The sequence below is a fragment of the Lepus europaeus genome, chromosome 3 (genome assembly GCF_033115175.1).
Source record: "Lepus europaeus isolate LE1 chromosome 3, mLepTim1.pri, whole genome shotgun sequence".
Taxonomy (NCBI): Eukaryota; Metazoa; Chordata; class Mammalia; order Lagomorpha; family Leporidae; genus Lepus; species Lepus europaeus.
The window spans coordinates 36,162,534-36,176,604 of NC_084829.1; the positions used below are offsets into that span (position 1 = coordinate 36,162,534).

At 52.9% G+C, this 14,071-nt stretch overlaps 1 protein-coding gene across 4 annotated transcripts in view; it reads right to left on the reverse strand.

Annotated features, from left to right (window-relative positions):
* Nucleotides 1–6,967: 6,967 nt before the first annotated feature.
* FKBP5 (FKBP prolyl isomerase 5) overlaps nt 6,968–14,071 on the reverse strand; it is a 127,376-nt gene continuing 120,272 nt past the window's right edge. For all 4 annotated transcript variants that reach the window (XM_062186008.1, XM_062186010.1, XM_062186009.1 and 1 more), the window contains exons 10-11: nt 10,047–10,286; nt 6,968–9,116 (exon numbers count right to left, since the gene is read on the reverse strand). In XM_062186008.1, the coding sequence (XP_062041992.1) occupies nt 9,009–9,116; nt 10,047–10,286 (348 nt within the window). In that variant the 3' untranslated portion in view covers nt 6,968–9,008. The remainder of the gene's footprint in view (nt 9,117–10,046; nt 10,287–14,071) is intronic.

A 14,071-nucleotide genomic window follows, 5' to 3' on the forward strand; every position in this document is an offset into this window, starting at 1 on the left:
GAGAGAGAGAGATCTTTCATCTGCTGGTCCACCCCCCAAATGGCTGCAATGACTGGAGCTGTGCCTATCTGAAGCCAAGAACCAGGAGCTTCTTCTGTGTGTCCCATGGGGGTGCAGTGGCCCAAGCACTTAGACCATCCTCTGCTGCTTTTCCAGGTGCATTAGCAGGGAGCTGGATTGGAAGTGGAGCAGCTGGGACTCAAACTGGCACCCATACGGGATGCTGGCACTGTAGGAGACAGCCTTACCCTCAGTGCCACAGCAGGTGGGCCATGCTGAAGCCACTTGCCAGGGACCTAATCCAAGTCTCCCACACACACAATTTGCCCAGTATCACTCATCATCAGGGGAAAGCAAATCAAAACCACAAGGAGACACCACTTCACACCCAACAGAACGCGGAACGTCAGAGAGCAGCAAGAGCAGCGGGCGTTTGGTCTCACAGTTAAGATGCCCGCACCCTACGTCTGGGTTCCTTAGCTGAGTGCCGGCTCTGAGTCCGGTTCCGGCTTCTTGCTGATGTTCACCCTGGGAGGCAGCAGGCGATGCTCAAGTGGGCGGGTCCCTGCCACGCACGTGGGAGACCTGGGTGGAGTTCTCCGCGCTGGTTTCCAGCTGCCATCTGGCCTGGCCTCAGCTGCTATGGGAATTTGGGGAGCAAGCCATGAATGTCTGTCCCTCTGATTTTCAAATAAAAAGAAATCTATAAAATAAATAAAACGCACAAATCCTCAGCAACAGAAAACAGTAAGTGTCCCCGACATTGCAGCAACATCGGAGCCCTTGGAGGGGCAGGGGCTGGGAGGCCATAGGTGCTGTTCCTCCAAATGTTGGCAACTAGTGACAAGGGACCCTGGAGTCCCCTGGGGACCCACATGTGTGCAAGACCTGGAAGCAGGGCTCAAGGAGCTATGTACACAGCACATCGGCGGCCACAGCGGTACTCTTCCCAGTGGCCAAGGGGTGGAAGCCCCCCACGTGTCCGTCAACAGACAGGCAAGTTAGCCTGTGTGCCAGACAGTCAGATGATGGCGGGGGAGACAGAGGCGGGTGGCAGGGAGCCTGCTCCCAGCCGTCGCTTCTCTGAGCCCGGCTGGCAGCCAGAAGATGGTGTAGTTGGTTTGCTTTCTGTCATGTTGGAGCCCAGCCGAAGCATGCACGCTTCACGCCGTTGTCAAGCCGGCAGCTCTGGGTTCATTGAAACAAATCTGTGCAGAAACTGCTGTGTGTGTGTGAGAGAGAGAGAGCGAGTGAGCACCGATCCGCCCCCAGGCAGCTTTCTCTGCTGCCGGCCGGGCCGGGCTCCTCTTCGCACAGCTGCCGTCCAGGGGACAGAGAACTGAGAGAGGACCTCGGGACACAGCTCCCTGCTCCCCAGACGTGTGCCTGGAGGCCTAGGAGGGGGAGGCACTGCTCCAAGGAGGACAGCGAGACTCTAGCAACCGGGAGAGGCCACCTAGGCTGAGCCCAGGGCCAGAGCACCTGCGAGGCTCAGGGCCGAGCTGGGGGCTGTTGCCCACGAGGGTACCTTGTGCCGCCCAGTGCGGAGGGCAGGCTGTGGAAGGCCCTCTGGGTGGAGCCGTCTGGACCCAGCGGCGGGTGACCCCGGCCGGACAGCAGAGGCAGGACTGAGTTTCCCGGGACGCGTAGGTTTCTGTAGCATACGGCTGTTGCTCTGCCGTGGTGCAGCCATCTGTAGGCCTCATTTTAAAGATTGCTTCTTTATTTATTTGAAAGGTGTTGGGTGAGAGGCAGAGAGATCGATCTTCTTCTTTTTTTTTTTTTTTAAGATTTATTTAATTATTTGAAAGGCAGAGTTACACAGAGAGAGGAGAGGCAGAGAGAGAGAGAGAGAGAGGTCTTCCATCTGCTGATTCACTCCCCAGATGGCTGCAATGGCCGGAGCTGCACTGATCTGAAGCCAGGAGCCAGGAGCCAGGAGCCTCCTCCAGGTCTCCCACATGGGTCAGGGGCCCAAGTATTTGGGCCATCTTCCTCTGCTTTCCCAGGCCACAGCAGAGAGCTGGATCGGAAGAGGAGCAGCTGGGACTAGAACCGGCGCCCATATGGGATGCCGGCACTTCAGGCCAGGGCATTAACCCACTGCACCACAGCGCTGGCCCCAGAGAGATCGATCTTCCATCCACTGGTTCGCGCCTCACATACCTGCAACAGCCAGGGCCGGGCCGGGCTGAAGTCAGGAGCCTGGAACATCATCCGGGTCTCCCAAGTGGGTGGCACTAGGGAAGCAGTTTGGCCAACTCTAATGAGCAGGCTCCCAGGCTCATTAGCAGAAAGATGGATAGGAGGTGTGGAATGGCAGGGACTTAGACTAGCATTTCCATGTGGGCCATTGGCATCACAAGTGGTGGTCTGCCCTTGGGCCAGTGCTGTGGTACAGTGGGTTAAAGGCCTGGCCTGTGGTCTTGGCATCCCATATGGGCGCCAGTCCAAGTCCTGGCTGCTCAACTTCTGATCCAGTTCCCTGCTCCAGCCTGGGAAAGCAGCAGAAGGTGGCCCAAGTCCTTGGGCCCCTGCACCCACATGGAATACCTGGAAGAAGCTCCTGGCTCCTGGCTTCAGATCAGCTCGGTTCCAACCGTTGCAGCCATCTGGGGAGTGAACCAGTGGGTAGAAGACGTCTCTCTCTGCCTCTGCCTCTGCCTCTCTGTAACTCTGCCTTAAAAAAAAAAAAAAAAAAAAGTGGTAGCCTGCCCCATCCTTGGGGCAACTATGGTATCTGCAGGGGGCAGTAGTGCACATGTAGGTTTATGTTTTTAAACTGAAAACAACAGGAGTCGCGAATGTGGAAACATGTTTGTGAGCGGATAAAATACGAAGTCTTCAATTCATTTAATGGGAATAGAGGAATGTAAATTGTACTCCAAAGTAGCCTCAGAAATATTTAATACATTAAGAAAGGCTTAGGGGTAGGCATTTAGTCCAGTGGTTAAGACACCACTTGCAACATCTGTAACCCACATGGGAAGGCCTGGGTTTGGGTCCCAGCTCCACTCCTGACTCCAGCTTCCTGCTGATGTGTACCCTGAGAGACAGCCGGTGAGGGCTCAATAAGTTGTGTTCCTGCACCTCCACTTCTGATCCAGCCCTCTGCTGATGTGCCTGGGAAAGCAGCGGAAGATGACCGAAGTGCTTGGGACCCTGCACCAGCATGGGAGACCTGGAAGAAGATCCTGGCTCCTGGCTTCAGCCTGGCCTAAAGTAGGCCATTCTAGCCAGGCCATCTGGGGAGTGAACCAGTGGATGTAAGATGTTCCTCTCTCTCTCTCTCTCTCTCTCTCTCTCTCTCTCTCTCTAACTCTGACTCAAAAATCAATGAGTATAAAATAAGTCTTTTTTTTTTAAGATTATTTATTTATTTGAGAGGCAAAGCTAGAGAAAGAGAGAGAGAGAGACAGAGAGACAGAGAGAGAGAGAGGTCTTCCATCCACTGATTCACTCCCCAAATGGCCACAACAGCCGGAGCTGCGCCGTTCCAAAGCTAGGAGCCTGGAGCTTCTTCCAGGTCTCCCACGTGGGTGCAGGGGCCCAAGCACTTGGGCCATCTTCTGCTTTCCCAGGACATAGCAAAGGGCTGGATCTGAAAGAGGGGCAGCCAAGACTCAAACTGGTGTGCATGTGGGATACTGATGCCGCAGGCAGAAGCTTAGCCTACTACAGCACAGCACTGGCCCCTAAAATAAACCTTTAAAAATTCTTAAAAAAAAAAAAGAAGAATAAAGTGGTCCCTTCAAGCATGAATATTTAAGCGGCTGCTCAAGATCAGCAGAGCACAGAGGGAAACTGCGTTTTCTTGCTCTGACCGGGTTCCGAGGAGGTAAATGGTGGACATGTAGTCCCTGAGAGAAGAAGGGCAAAGGCCGTGCCCCAACACCCGCCTGGCGCACACTTCGGAAGCAGGACTGCTGTCTGTGCACCATCCGGTGAGCCCCCACCAGCTAATTGTTTAAAAGTTTGTATATTTGGCCGGTGCCATGGCTTAACAGGCTAATCCTCCACCTGTGGCGCCGGCACACTGGGTTCTAGTCCCGGTTGGGGCGCTGGATTCTGTCCTGGTCGCCCCTCTTCCAGGCCAGCTCTCTGCTATGGCCCGGGAAGGCAGTGGAGGATGGCCCAAGTGCTTGGGCCCTGCACCTGCATGGGAGACCAGGAGAAGCACCTGGCTCCTGGCTTCGGATCAGCGAGATGCGCCGGCCGCAGCGGCCATTGGAGGGTGAACCAACGGCAAAAAAGGAAGACCTTTCTCTCTGTCTCTCTCTCTCACTATCCACTCTGCCTGTCCAAAAAAAATAAATAAAAATAAAAATAAAAAAGTTTGTATATTTGAAAGAGTTATGGAGAGAGAAGCGGGGAGAGAGATCCTCCATCCAGTGATTCATTCCCTAAATGGCCATAATGGCTGAGGCTGAGCCAGGCTGAAGCCAGGAGCCAGGAGCTTCATCCAGGTCTCCCATGTGGGTGCAGGGCCCCAAGCACTTGGGCCATCCTCTGCTGCCTTTCCCAGGACATCAGCAGGGAGCTGGGTTGGAAGTGGAGCAGCTGGGACTTGAACCAGTGCCCATGTGGGATGCTGAACTGCTGTGCCACAGTGCTGGCCCCACACTCTTGATTCTCTGAGGTTCCTCCCTCCCTGGAAGATAAAGAACCCCTTCCTGCACTGTTTGTCCCACGTGACAGTGTCCTTGGAGTCCTAGTTACTGGCGGTAGTTACTTTTAACAGGATGCTGTCAAAGATCTAAGGGGCCAGGCCTTTGGCACAGCAGCCAAGATATCGTGCCACAGTGTCTGAGTTCAAGTTCTGGCTGTTTCCAGCTCCAGCTATCTGCCAGTGCACATCTTGGGAGGCAGCAAACGACGGCTCAAGTGGTTGGGTCTCTGCTACCCACATGGGAGACGCAGATGGAGTTCCAGGCTCTGGAATTCAGCCTGGCCTAGCCCTGTCGTAAGAATTTTGGGAGTGAACCAGTGGATGGAAGACCTCTCTGTGTATCTCAGCCTTTCAAAGAAAATGAAAAAAAAAATAGCTTCAGAGTTACATAGAGCAATGTCCCTTTCTTGCAATGTATTAAGTAGGTTACGGGCAGGTGTAGATCCTCAGGGAGGCAGCACGGGTCTTCCCACCTCTCCCTAACCTCCCGGAGAAATCTGTCAGACACACGGGAGAGCGAAGCATGAGGAGTGGCGTCAGGGATCTCCCCAGACTTCCCCGGGGCCTTGGAGAATGTCCTTTCGCGTCAGCCATCGCCACTCACATGCACAAGCAGCCAGCCGATGGAAGAAATATGCAGCTACCTGGGGGAGTTCTGGGTTTTGGAACTTTGAAAACTTCAAATTCAATGCAGCTTGTCACCAGTGTGGGTGACTGAGAACACAAGATTCTCATGTACTAACAACGCTAAAAGTTACTTAAAAAAATTTATTTGTAAGGAAGTTAGACACACACACACACACACACAGTCTTCTATCTGCTGGTTTGCTTCCCACATGGCCGCTACAGCCAGGGCTGGGCCAAGATGAAGCCGGGAACCTGGAACTCCACCTGTGCTTCCCATGTGACTGGCAGAGCCATCTTCCACTACTTTCCCAGGTGTTATTAGCAGGGATCTGGATCGGAAGTGGAGCAGCTGGGACTGGAACCGGTGCTCGGATTCGATGCTGGCATCACAGGCTGTGGCTTAACCCTCCGTGCCACAACACTGGCCTGTAGCAGCTCTGATAAGAAGGCCAAGTAAGTATGGTCTAAGCCCTCACCGAGTCTCCTCATGCTTCGGAGGGTGTGCAGGCTGCCTCCGGGGGTCTGAGAGCCCCAGGTTTACAGCTGGGGACCCTTCTCCCGCCCATCCTCAAGATCCCTAGTGTGGTTGTCACTTGCTTAGTAAGTGTTGGGCTGGCATTTGGCTTAGATGTTAAGATGCCCATATCTCACATCAGAATGCCTGGCTCCCGACTCCCCGTTGCTGCCGATGCATCCCTGGGAGGCAGCAGGTAATGGCTCGAGTAGTTGTGTGCCTGTCACCTGTGTGGGAGGCCCGGAATGAGTTTTAGGCTCCCAGCTTTGGATCCCTGGCCGTTGCAGGTGTCTGGGGAGAGTGAACCAGTGCTGAGAACCCTGACTCTCAAATAAATAAAAACCACCCAAAAAGGTGGTGTCTTTAAAATGAAAATATGCAAATAAAGGAAATTACTTCCTTAGCAAATAGTGTAACAGCACAGGAAGCAGAATTCAGACCCAGAGATGAGGCAAAGAATTCGGAGGGAATTCAGGGTGCTCAGAACCTGGGCGGACGCCTGCAGGCCTCAGCACTGCTGCTGGACAGAGCTGCACGGCTGCCCCAGCGCGGGGCCCCTCCAGGGCGGCATGGAATGCATGTGACATCATCCCCTTAGGCCTCAGAGTCTATCAGTCAGGGACGGGGAGCCTTTCTGGAGGGTCACGCGTGGGCCAAAGCTAGCAACTTCAAAATGAGGCTGCTGTCATTGTACCCAGTTGTGAGGCCTGCCTGCGGTTGCCTCGGGGGGGCAGGCCAGCTGATGTCGTGGGCCTTACGGGGCCGATGGCCCAGCCTTCTCCTCCCCTGCCAGGACGCAGAGCCGCCCGTTAAGGACGGAGACGCCTACGTGACAAGGGTGTGCTTGCTTAAGCTTGCTGTATTTATTAAAGGGCGCAGTTAGATTTTATTTCCCAGACGGAACTCATCTTAAGATGTTAAAACGGCGGGATGTCCAGTGTTTAATGACAAACCAAAGGCCTCGGTTTCCCGATGATGTGGCTCATCCTCCCAGAGCGGCCAGCTGCTGGGGACGTCAGCAGGGCAGTGAGTGCCTGGCGCAGCCCCGGCCAGTTGTCTGATGCCGCAGTTCTTCAGGCTGGCCCTGACCCTGGTTTCCCCAGCCCCAAACCACTTTCCTTGAAGACCATTTAAGCAAAACCAGGGACAATGAGGAATCATATTTTGCTGCTTTGGATTTATTTAAGGAGCACACACACAAAAACGCATCTAAATGATTTTTTTAAAAAATAACTTGTTTTTAAGTCGTCATATGCCGATTCACCACTCGCGGGCAGTCTGGAAGGTGGTCCAGAAACGTCCAGCGGCCGCCGCACACTTCCCGGCCTCTGAATCTGCCCCAGGACCACGTGGTGTTCCCTCCTGTGGGTGGTGAGGGCCCTTGTCCTCCTCCACTCCCCGCTGGGCACACACTCCTGGGAGACAGTGGGCTGGGACCCAATTTTTGGAATTGGTTTCTAATTACCTGCAAAATGCTAACTGCCTGCAGAGGATCCAGGTCCCACCTTGGCCTCACTGGAGTCCAGACCCAGTCAACAGAGCTGCATACCCTGACCAGGAAGCAAAACCAACTTTTGCCCTTCATATGTCTTAGGCGACACTGAGGCTTTTTAAAGAAATACTGCATGAAGAAAAGAAAAAAAAAGCGTAGATAGGAAATTAGAAGTTTCAGTTACCGTTAAAGACAAAAGCTCACAATTTAATTGGATGTGTTCCATGGAGAAGAGAATTGTTTATATGAAAGGAAACGACTTGACTTTTAGGTGTTAAGATTGGTCCTAACCTAACAATGAGTGCTTTGTTAAAACCACCATAAAAGCGAGCACTAATTTAAAATACACCTGTCAGTGTTCTTTAGGACTGAACAGAGCCACGTTCTGGGTTCGAGCTTATGCTCTCCCGGCCAAATGCATCCCCACGAGTGCTTCTTAGCCTACAGGCACCGAGAGCCCTGCAGGATCTCACTCGCCTGTGAGGCCTGAGGCTAAGCCTCATGTACCTGCTGATTTCGGACCAGAGAGTGGACGAGGCTGATTCACCTGTGTGGGAAGCTGGCCAGTGCGGAGGAGCCACAGCACGGGGACAGACTGTGTTTCCAAGCTGCAGGGAAAACCCTTCACGTGGAGAGCCACTGCTTGTCTGTTCACCCCGCAGACTTTGCTCTTAAAAATTAGGCTACTTGGTAGTGAAAACTCAGGATCTTTTTGGCAGGAGGGAGGAGTGTGAGGTTCCACAGAGCAGAACACAGCCACGTACGGGCCAGGGAGTGAAGACGGACAAAAAGGGCTGCAACTGTCCTGACCGGACGTGGAAATCAATGCACGCCAGGTCCAAGGTGGTGCAAGAACAGGTCTGGCATTCCCAACAGCAAGGGTGGGAACGGAGGAAGAGAAGCCGTGTGGCCGGCAGTGCCCGCAGGAAGTGCTGTGGACTCAGCGTTGGCTCCCAGAGGGCGTGGAGGAGGGAGCGAAAGCATGGTTCTGATGGCCTCTCGGCCTCCCAGAATCCTGCCCCAACAGGGAAGGCTGCTCCCGAAACTCCTCGTGGTGGCTGAAGAGTGGCTTGGAATGACAGAGTTAACCCCAGAGGCCAGGCGGCTGAGGAGGGGTGGGGCAGGTGGCTAAGCCTGCAGCAAGCGAGCGTCCTCCACCCTGGCTTTCAAGTGTGTGGCGCTGCTGTGAGCGGCGGGGAGCTGGGGACCTGCGGGGTGCACGTGCAACAGCCGTGTCCAGGGCACTTCAGTCATTTAGGAAACCAGACCCCCTCCCCCGACGTGTAGGAAAGGAGAAATTCAGTGAGTGAGTGTTTTTACAAGGTCTCTGCAGTGCTATTAGAGTTCAGATGTAAAACCGAACAGACAGCTCCAAATGGTTAGGATTATCACAAGGGGACCTTACACGGGATACGCAAAACTGACATCCACTGAAATGACCTGGACTTAAGCTGCTGGCTCAGTCTCCGCCCCAGCAGGCACTGCTGTTCTGGCCACCTGGAGTGGTCCCACACCACCCTCTCCAGGGACCCACTGGGCAGCAGCAGGGTGGCTGTTTCTTGGGAAGCTACCAGTTTTCCATATGCTTCCAGAATCACATAGACTAGAGCAAAAGTTTACATTAAACACTGTTTAGTCCTGAGTTGGGTGAAAGCCCACGAGGAGGGGCCGAGTTCGGGGGACTCTGGTCCCTCCGTGGCGTGGCGTCATACGTGGCCTGCAGGCTTCTCTTCTTCCATCGCTTGGCTTTCGGTGCGTTTTTCGCCGGGGACCCCTTGCGACGTCTTCTTGCCCAGTGCTTTACTGGCCTCTTCCTGAGGAAGAAGTCAGAGATCAAGAGGGTTAGAGCCAAAGGAAGGGAGAGGAGCTCTCACCAGGCCCAAGGCAAAAGTGCACAGCGGTGACCTGATGGGGCCGCCCCGCAGGACGCTCAGGGCTGTGCTCCCCACGGCTACACGGGGGGCGTGCTCTTCTTGGGCTAGCCCGCAGCCTTCCTGGAGGGACTTGGCTCAGTGTCCGCCTGGAGCCCCCGACTCCAGCTTCCTGCGAATGCAGACCCTGGGAGGCAGCGGTGATGAGTCAAGGGACTGGGTGCCTGCTGCCCAGCTAGGAGACTGAGTCCCCAGCCCTGGCCCTGTGGACAGCTGGGGAGTGACCTAGCAGATGGGCGTGTGCACTAAGATGACAGAAACTTAAAAAGTAAGTTTACTGATGTGACTAGCCTGCCGACTGGGACCGCTGCTGGGTCCTCAAGTCCATGTGCCAGTGGGGGTTCCGGAGTGGAGGATGCACTCAGGGCCAGGGGCCCGAGGCCCCTGCCGACACCCGTCTCCAGTCACGCTCGCCCTCCAGGGAAGAGGCATGATGGCAAGGCTCCTGGAACCCTTCCCCAAGTCTCAACAAGGAAGCAGTATCACTTGGGGGGAAAATAACCTGATGGGTTAATGACTTTGTAAACAGCACATGCTTTAGTGCGTCTCCAGGGAAGGTGTGTCCTCTGTGTGCTGTGTGGACAGGGCAGGGCCTCCCAACCGGTGTCTCTGGAGAGCAGAACAGCGCCACCTCAGCCTCCGGCTGCAAACCAGCTTCGGGTCACGATGGAAGTGATCTTCCCAACTCCTGGGCCTCTCGCGCCGCTGTCTACTTGTCTCTGCCTCCTGCCCTTAGCCTTCTAGGGGCGCCCATCGAGGGGGCGAGGCCTGCCCTGCGCCCGCCCTGAGGCAGGCAGCGGGGCCTGCACGCACCTTGGCATCCTGCTCCGCGAACTTGGCGAACATGTTGGCGTAGATCCTGCGGTCTCGCTCGTTGTGCTCCTTGGCCTTCCGCTGGCAGGCGGAGATCTGCAGCCGTGCAGCCTTGTTCTGGGGGTTGACTTCCAGCACCTTCTCAAAGTCCCCCTTGGCTGACTCAAACTCATTCATGAGTAGCTGGGCCTCACCCCTCCTGTACAGGCCTTTCTCATTGGCACTGTCCAGTCCCAGGGCCTAGGAACAGAAAAAACAAACAAACAAAGCTGAAGGTAATCCTTCTCATTTGTAGGAATTTCAACAAGGAATTCTGTAGTTAAACAGCGTACTGAAGCTCAACTGGGAAAAGCAGTTGGAAAAATGGGCTCAAGGGACGGGCACTGTGGCGCAGTGGGTTAAAGCCCCAGCCTGCAGTGCCAGCATCCCACGTGGGCGCTGGTTTGAGTCTCAGCTGCTGGACTTCTGATCCAATTCCCTGCTAATGTGCCTGGGAAAGCCATGGAGGATGGCCCAAGTCTTTGGGCCCCTGCACCCACGTGGGAGACTTGGAGGAAGCTCCTGGCTTCGAATCGGCTCAGCTCTGGCCATTGTGGCCATTTGCGGAGTGAGCCAGTGAATGGAAGACCTGTCTCTACCTCTCTTTGTAACTTTGTTCTCCAGTAAATAAAATAAATATCTATGTTAAAAAAAGAAAAAATGGGCGCAAGATAACTGTATACTACTGATAAAAAAATACTACTCTAGTTACTTTCTGCATTGAATGCAATTTTTAGAAAACTCCCAAGCACATTTGGGGAAAAAAAGAAAACGAAAATAATATGAGAGGCCAGCGCTGCGGCGTAGTAGGTAAAGCTGCCGCCTGCAGTGCCGGCCTCTCATGCCGCAGGCGCCAGTTTGAGTCCTGGCTGCTCTTCCGACCCAGCTCCCTGCTATGGGCTGAGATAGCAGTGGAAGATGGCCCAAGTCCTTGGGCCCCTGCACCTGCATAGGAGACCTGGACGAAGCTCCTGGCTCCTGGCTTCGGATCGGTGCAGCTCTGGCTGAGGCGGCCATTTGGGGAGTAAACCAGAGGATGGAAGAACTCTCTCTCTCTCTCTCTGCCTCTCTGTAACTCTTTTAAATAAATAAATAAATCTTCAAACAAACAAAAAAGCACGAGGGAGTTCTCCTCCCAGAGGAAAGCCACAGAGTGGAAGGACTGAAGCTGACACCGCGGGATGTGGATGTGAACAAAAACCCTGAGGTGGGGACTGCGGGTGGTGTGAACCCGGGGAGAGGCTGAGCTCTGCGCACAGCGGGGCCAGGCAGTGGCTGCCAGGGCAGGAAGTCATAGATAAAATTCTGATCGCACATCATAAACAGTAAGTGATTCTAGACCAACTATATTTACCTGTTAGAAATAAAACTATAAAAATATAACAGGGTTAAATTTTTTTAAATTTTAATTTAAATTTTATTTGAAAGAGAGACATAGAGAGCAACAGAGACAAAGAGATTATCAACCTCCTGGTTCACTCCCCAAATACCCACAACAGCCAGGGCTAGGTCAAGACAAAGCCAGGAGCTGGGAACTCAGTCTGGGTCTTCTATGTCGGCGGCAGGAACCCAAGTACTTGGGCCACCACCTGCTGCCTTCCAGGAGGCTAGATTAGAAGCAGAGTCGCCAGGGTTCACACCAGGCACCCTGTCAGGGGATGTGGGTGTCCCAACCGGTGACTTAACTACTGTGCCAAAAGTCCGTAGCAAGGTCATTTTTGTAACATTAGAGTAGGGAGGACCTTCCCAACTAGAAAGGAAAAGGTAGATTTACTATGAAAATATTGAAACATTCTCCACTGAAAAAGGTGTCATCCAGAAAGATAAACAAGGGAGAACAGGCTTCCTATTGTAGGTGGAGGGCTGAAAGTGGTAGCGCAGAGCTGCTTCACACAATAGGAGAGGCGGATGATCTGGTCATTTCAGAGGAGAAACACAAATACAACAGGAAGAAAAGATGTGGGGCTGGGGATCTGGCCCAGGGATTAAGGAGTTCTGGCTCTGCTTCCAATGCAGCTTCCCGCTAATGCACTTCCCGGGAGGCAGGAGACGATGGCTTAAGTGCCTGGGTCACTGCCACCCACACCTCAGTTCCTGGTTCCCAGCTATAGCCTGGTCCAACCCTGGTTGTTGTGGGCATGTGGGAAGTGAACCAAGAAGACAAGATCTCTCTCTCTCTTTCTCTTTCCTTTTCAAATAAATAACAAAAAAAAATTTTTATAAAGAAAAGATGTGTAACTTTAATAGCAACTAAAAAATAAAAATGAATAAGAAGTTTTTGTTGCCATTAATATTGACAAAAAAGAAAAACTGAAATATTCAATGATAATATATATTAAAATTTTAAATGCTCTGTCTTTTGACCCAGCACTTCCACTTGGAGGAATTTATCCTACGAAAACAACACCATGGGGCCGGCTTTGTGGCATTGTGGGTAAAGCCACAGCCTGCAGTGCTGGCATCCCATATGGGTGCCAGTTCGAGTTCTGGCTGCTCCACTTCTGATCCAGCTCTCTGCTATGGCCTGGTAAGGCAGTGGAAGATGGCCCAAGTGCTTGGCCCCTGCACCCACGTGGGAAACCAAGAAGAGGCTCTTGGCTCCTGGCTTCAGATTGGCGCAGCTCCAGCCGTTGCGGCCAATTGGGGAGTGAACCAGTGGATGGAAGACCCCCCCCCCCCCCCGCCTCTCCTCTCTCTGTGTAACTCTGACCTTCAAATAAATAAATAAATCTTTAAATAAAAAAGAGAAAAAAACTCCAATACCACAAGTACGCAGAGAGGACGCTGTATGACTTCAGTGTCAGAAACCTGGAAATCTACTACAGGGGACTGGCTAAGTAAACCACGACAGATGCTTACAATCCGGCACAGACCTAAAGACGAGGGACAGCTGTCTGGCGGACCAGTCAGATGCAGGAAGGTATCCTTCTTCTTTTGGTTTTTAATAAAACTGTATCGAAATCTATATATACTGGAGCCAATGCTGTGGCGTAGTGGGCTAAGCCTCTGCCTGTGGAGCCAGGATCCCATATGGGTGCCGGTTTGCGTCCCAGCTGCTCTTCTTCTGATCCAGCTCTCTGCTATGGCCTGGGAAAGCGGTAGAAGATGGCCCAAGTGCTTGGGCCCCTGCACCCACATGGAAGACTGGGAAGAAGCTCCTGGCTCCTGGCTTTGTTTTGGCCCAGCTCCGGCCATTGTGGCCATTTGGGGAGTGAACCAGTGGATGGAAGACTCTCTCTCTCTCTGTAATTCTACCTCCCAAATAAACAAACACATCTTTAAATAAAAAAATGTAATTAACCGTTGTTAACATCCCTTTCTCAGGCAAAAATTTAGTGTGATATAATAGGAAACACTGACTCACAAAACTCAAAAATGACTTCTTGAAGAATTACAAAATAGTTGCCTTTTGTTCTTCTTGATCCTTTATTTCTAGTTTTAGAATGCATATAATTGTTAGTTCTTACCTACATACACACTCCTACTCTAAGACCACATACTCATCAGTTATTGGCATCGGCTGGGGAACAACACCTGAAGAGCACACATGATGAACCACTGTCATGAAGCACCTCATAAAAGTCCTCAGAGGCCAGAAGCACCCTCAACACCGCAAACGCAAAAACGGAGGGTGCTGATGTTTTGCATCTTCCACATGACTTACGTGCATTCTTAATCCGTGGATAAACAGGATTATATAAAAACTAGCTTGTATATATTCTGCACAGGAGAGCTGCAGCTGGTATGTGAAAGAGAGGCAGGCATCTGGCCCAGTGGCTAAGACACTGGTTGAGATGCCCCTGTCCCACACTGCAGTGCCTGGGCTTGCTACCCAGCTCTGGTTCCTGACTCCAGCTTCCTGCTAATGTAGACCCCTGGAGGCAAATGTGATGGCTCAAGTACTTGGGTCCCTGCCACCCACGTGGAAGCCCTGGATTGGGTTCCTGCCTCCCAGCTTCACCTCTGGTCCAGCCCTGGCTGATGTA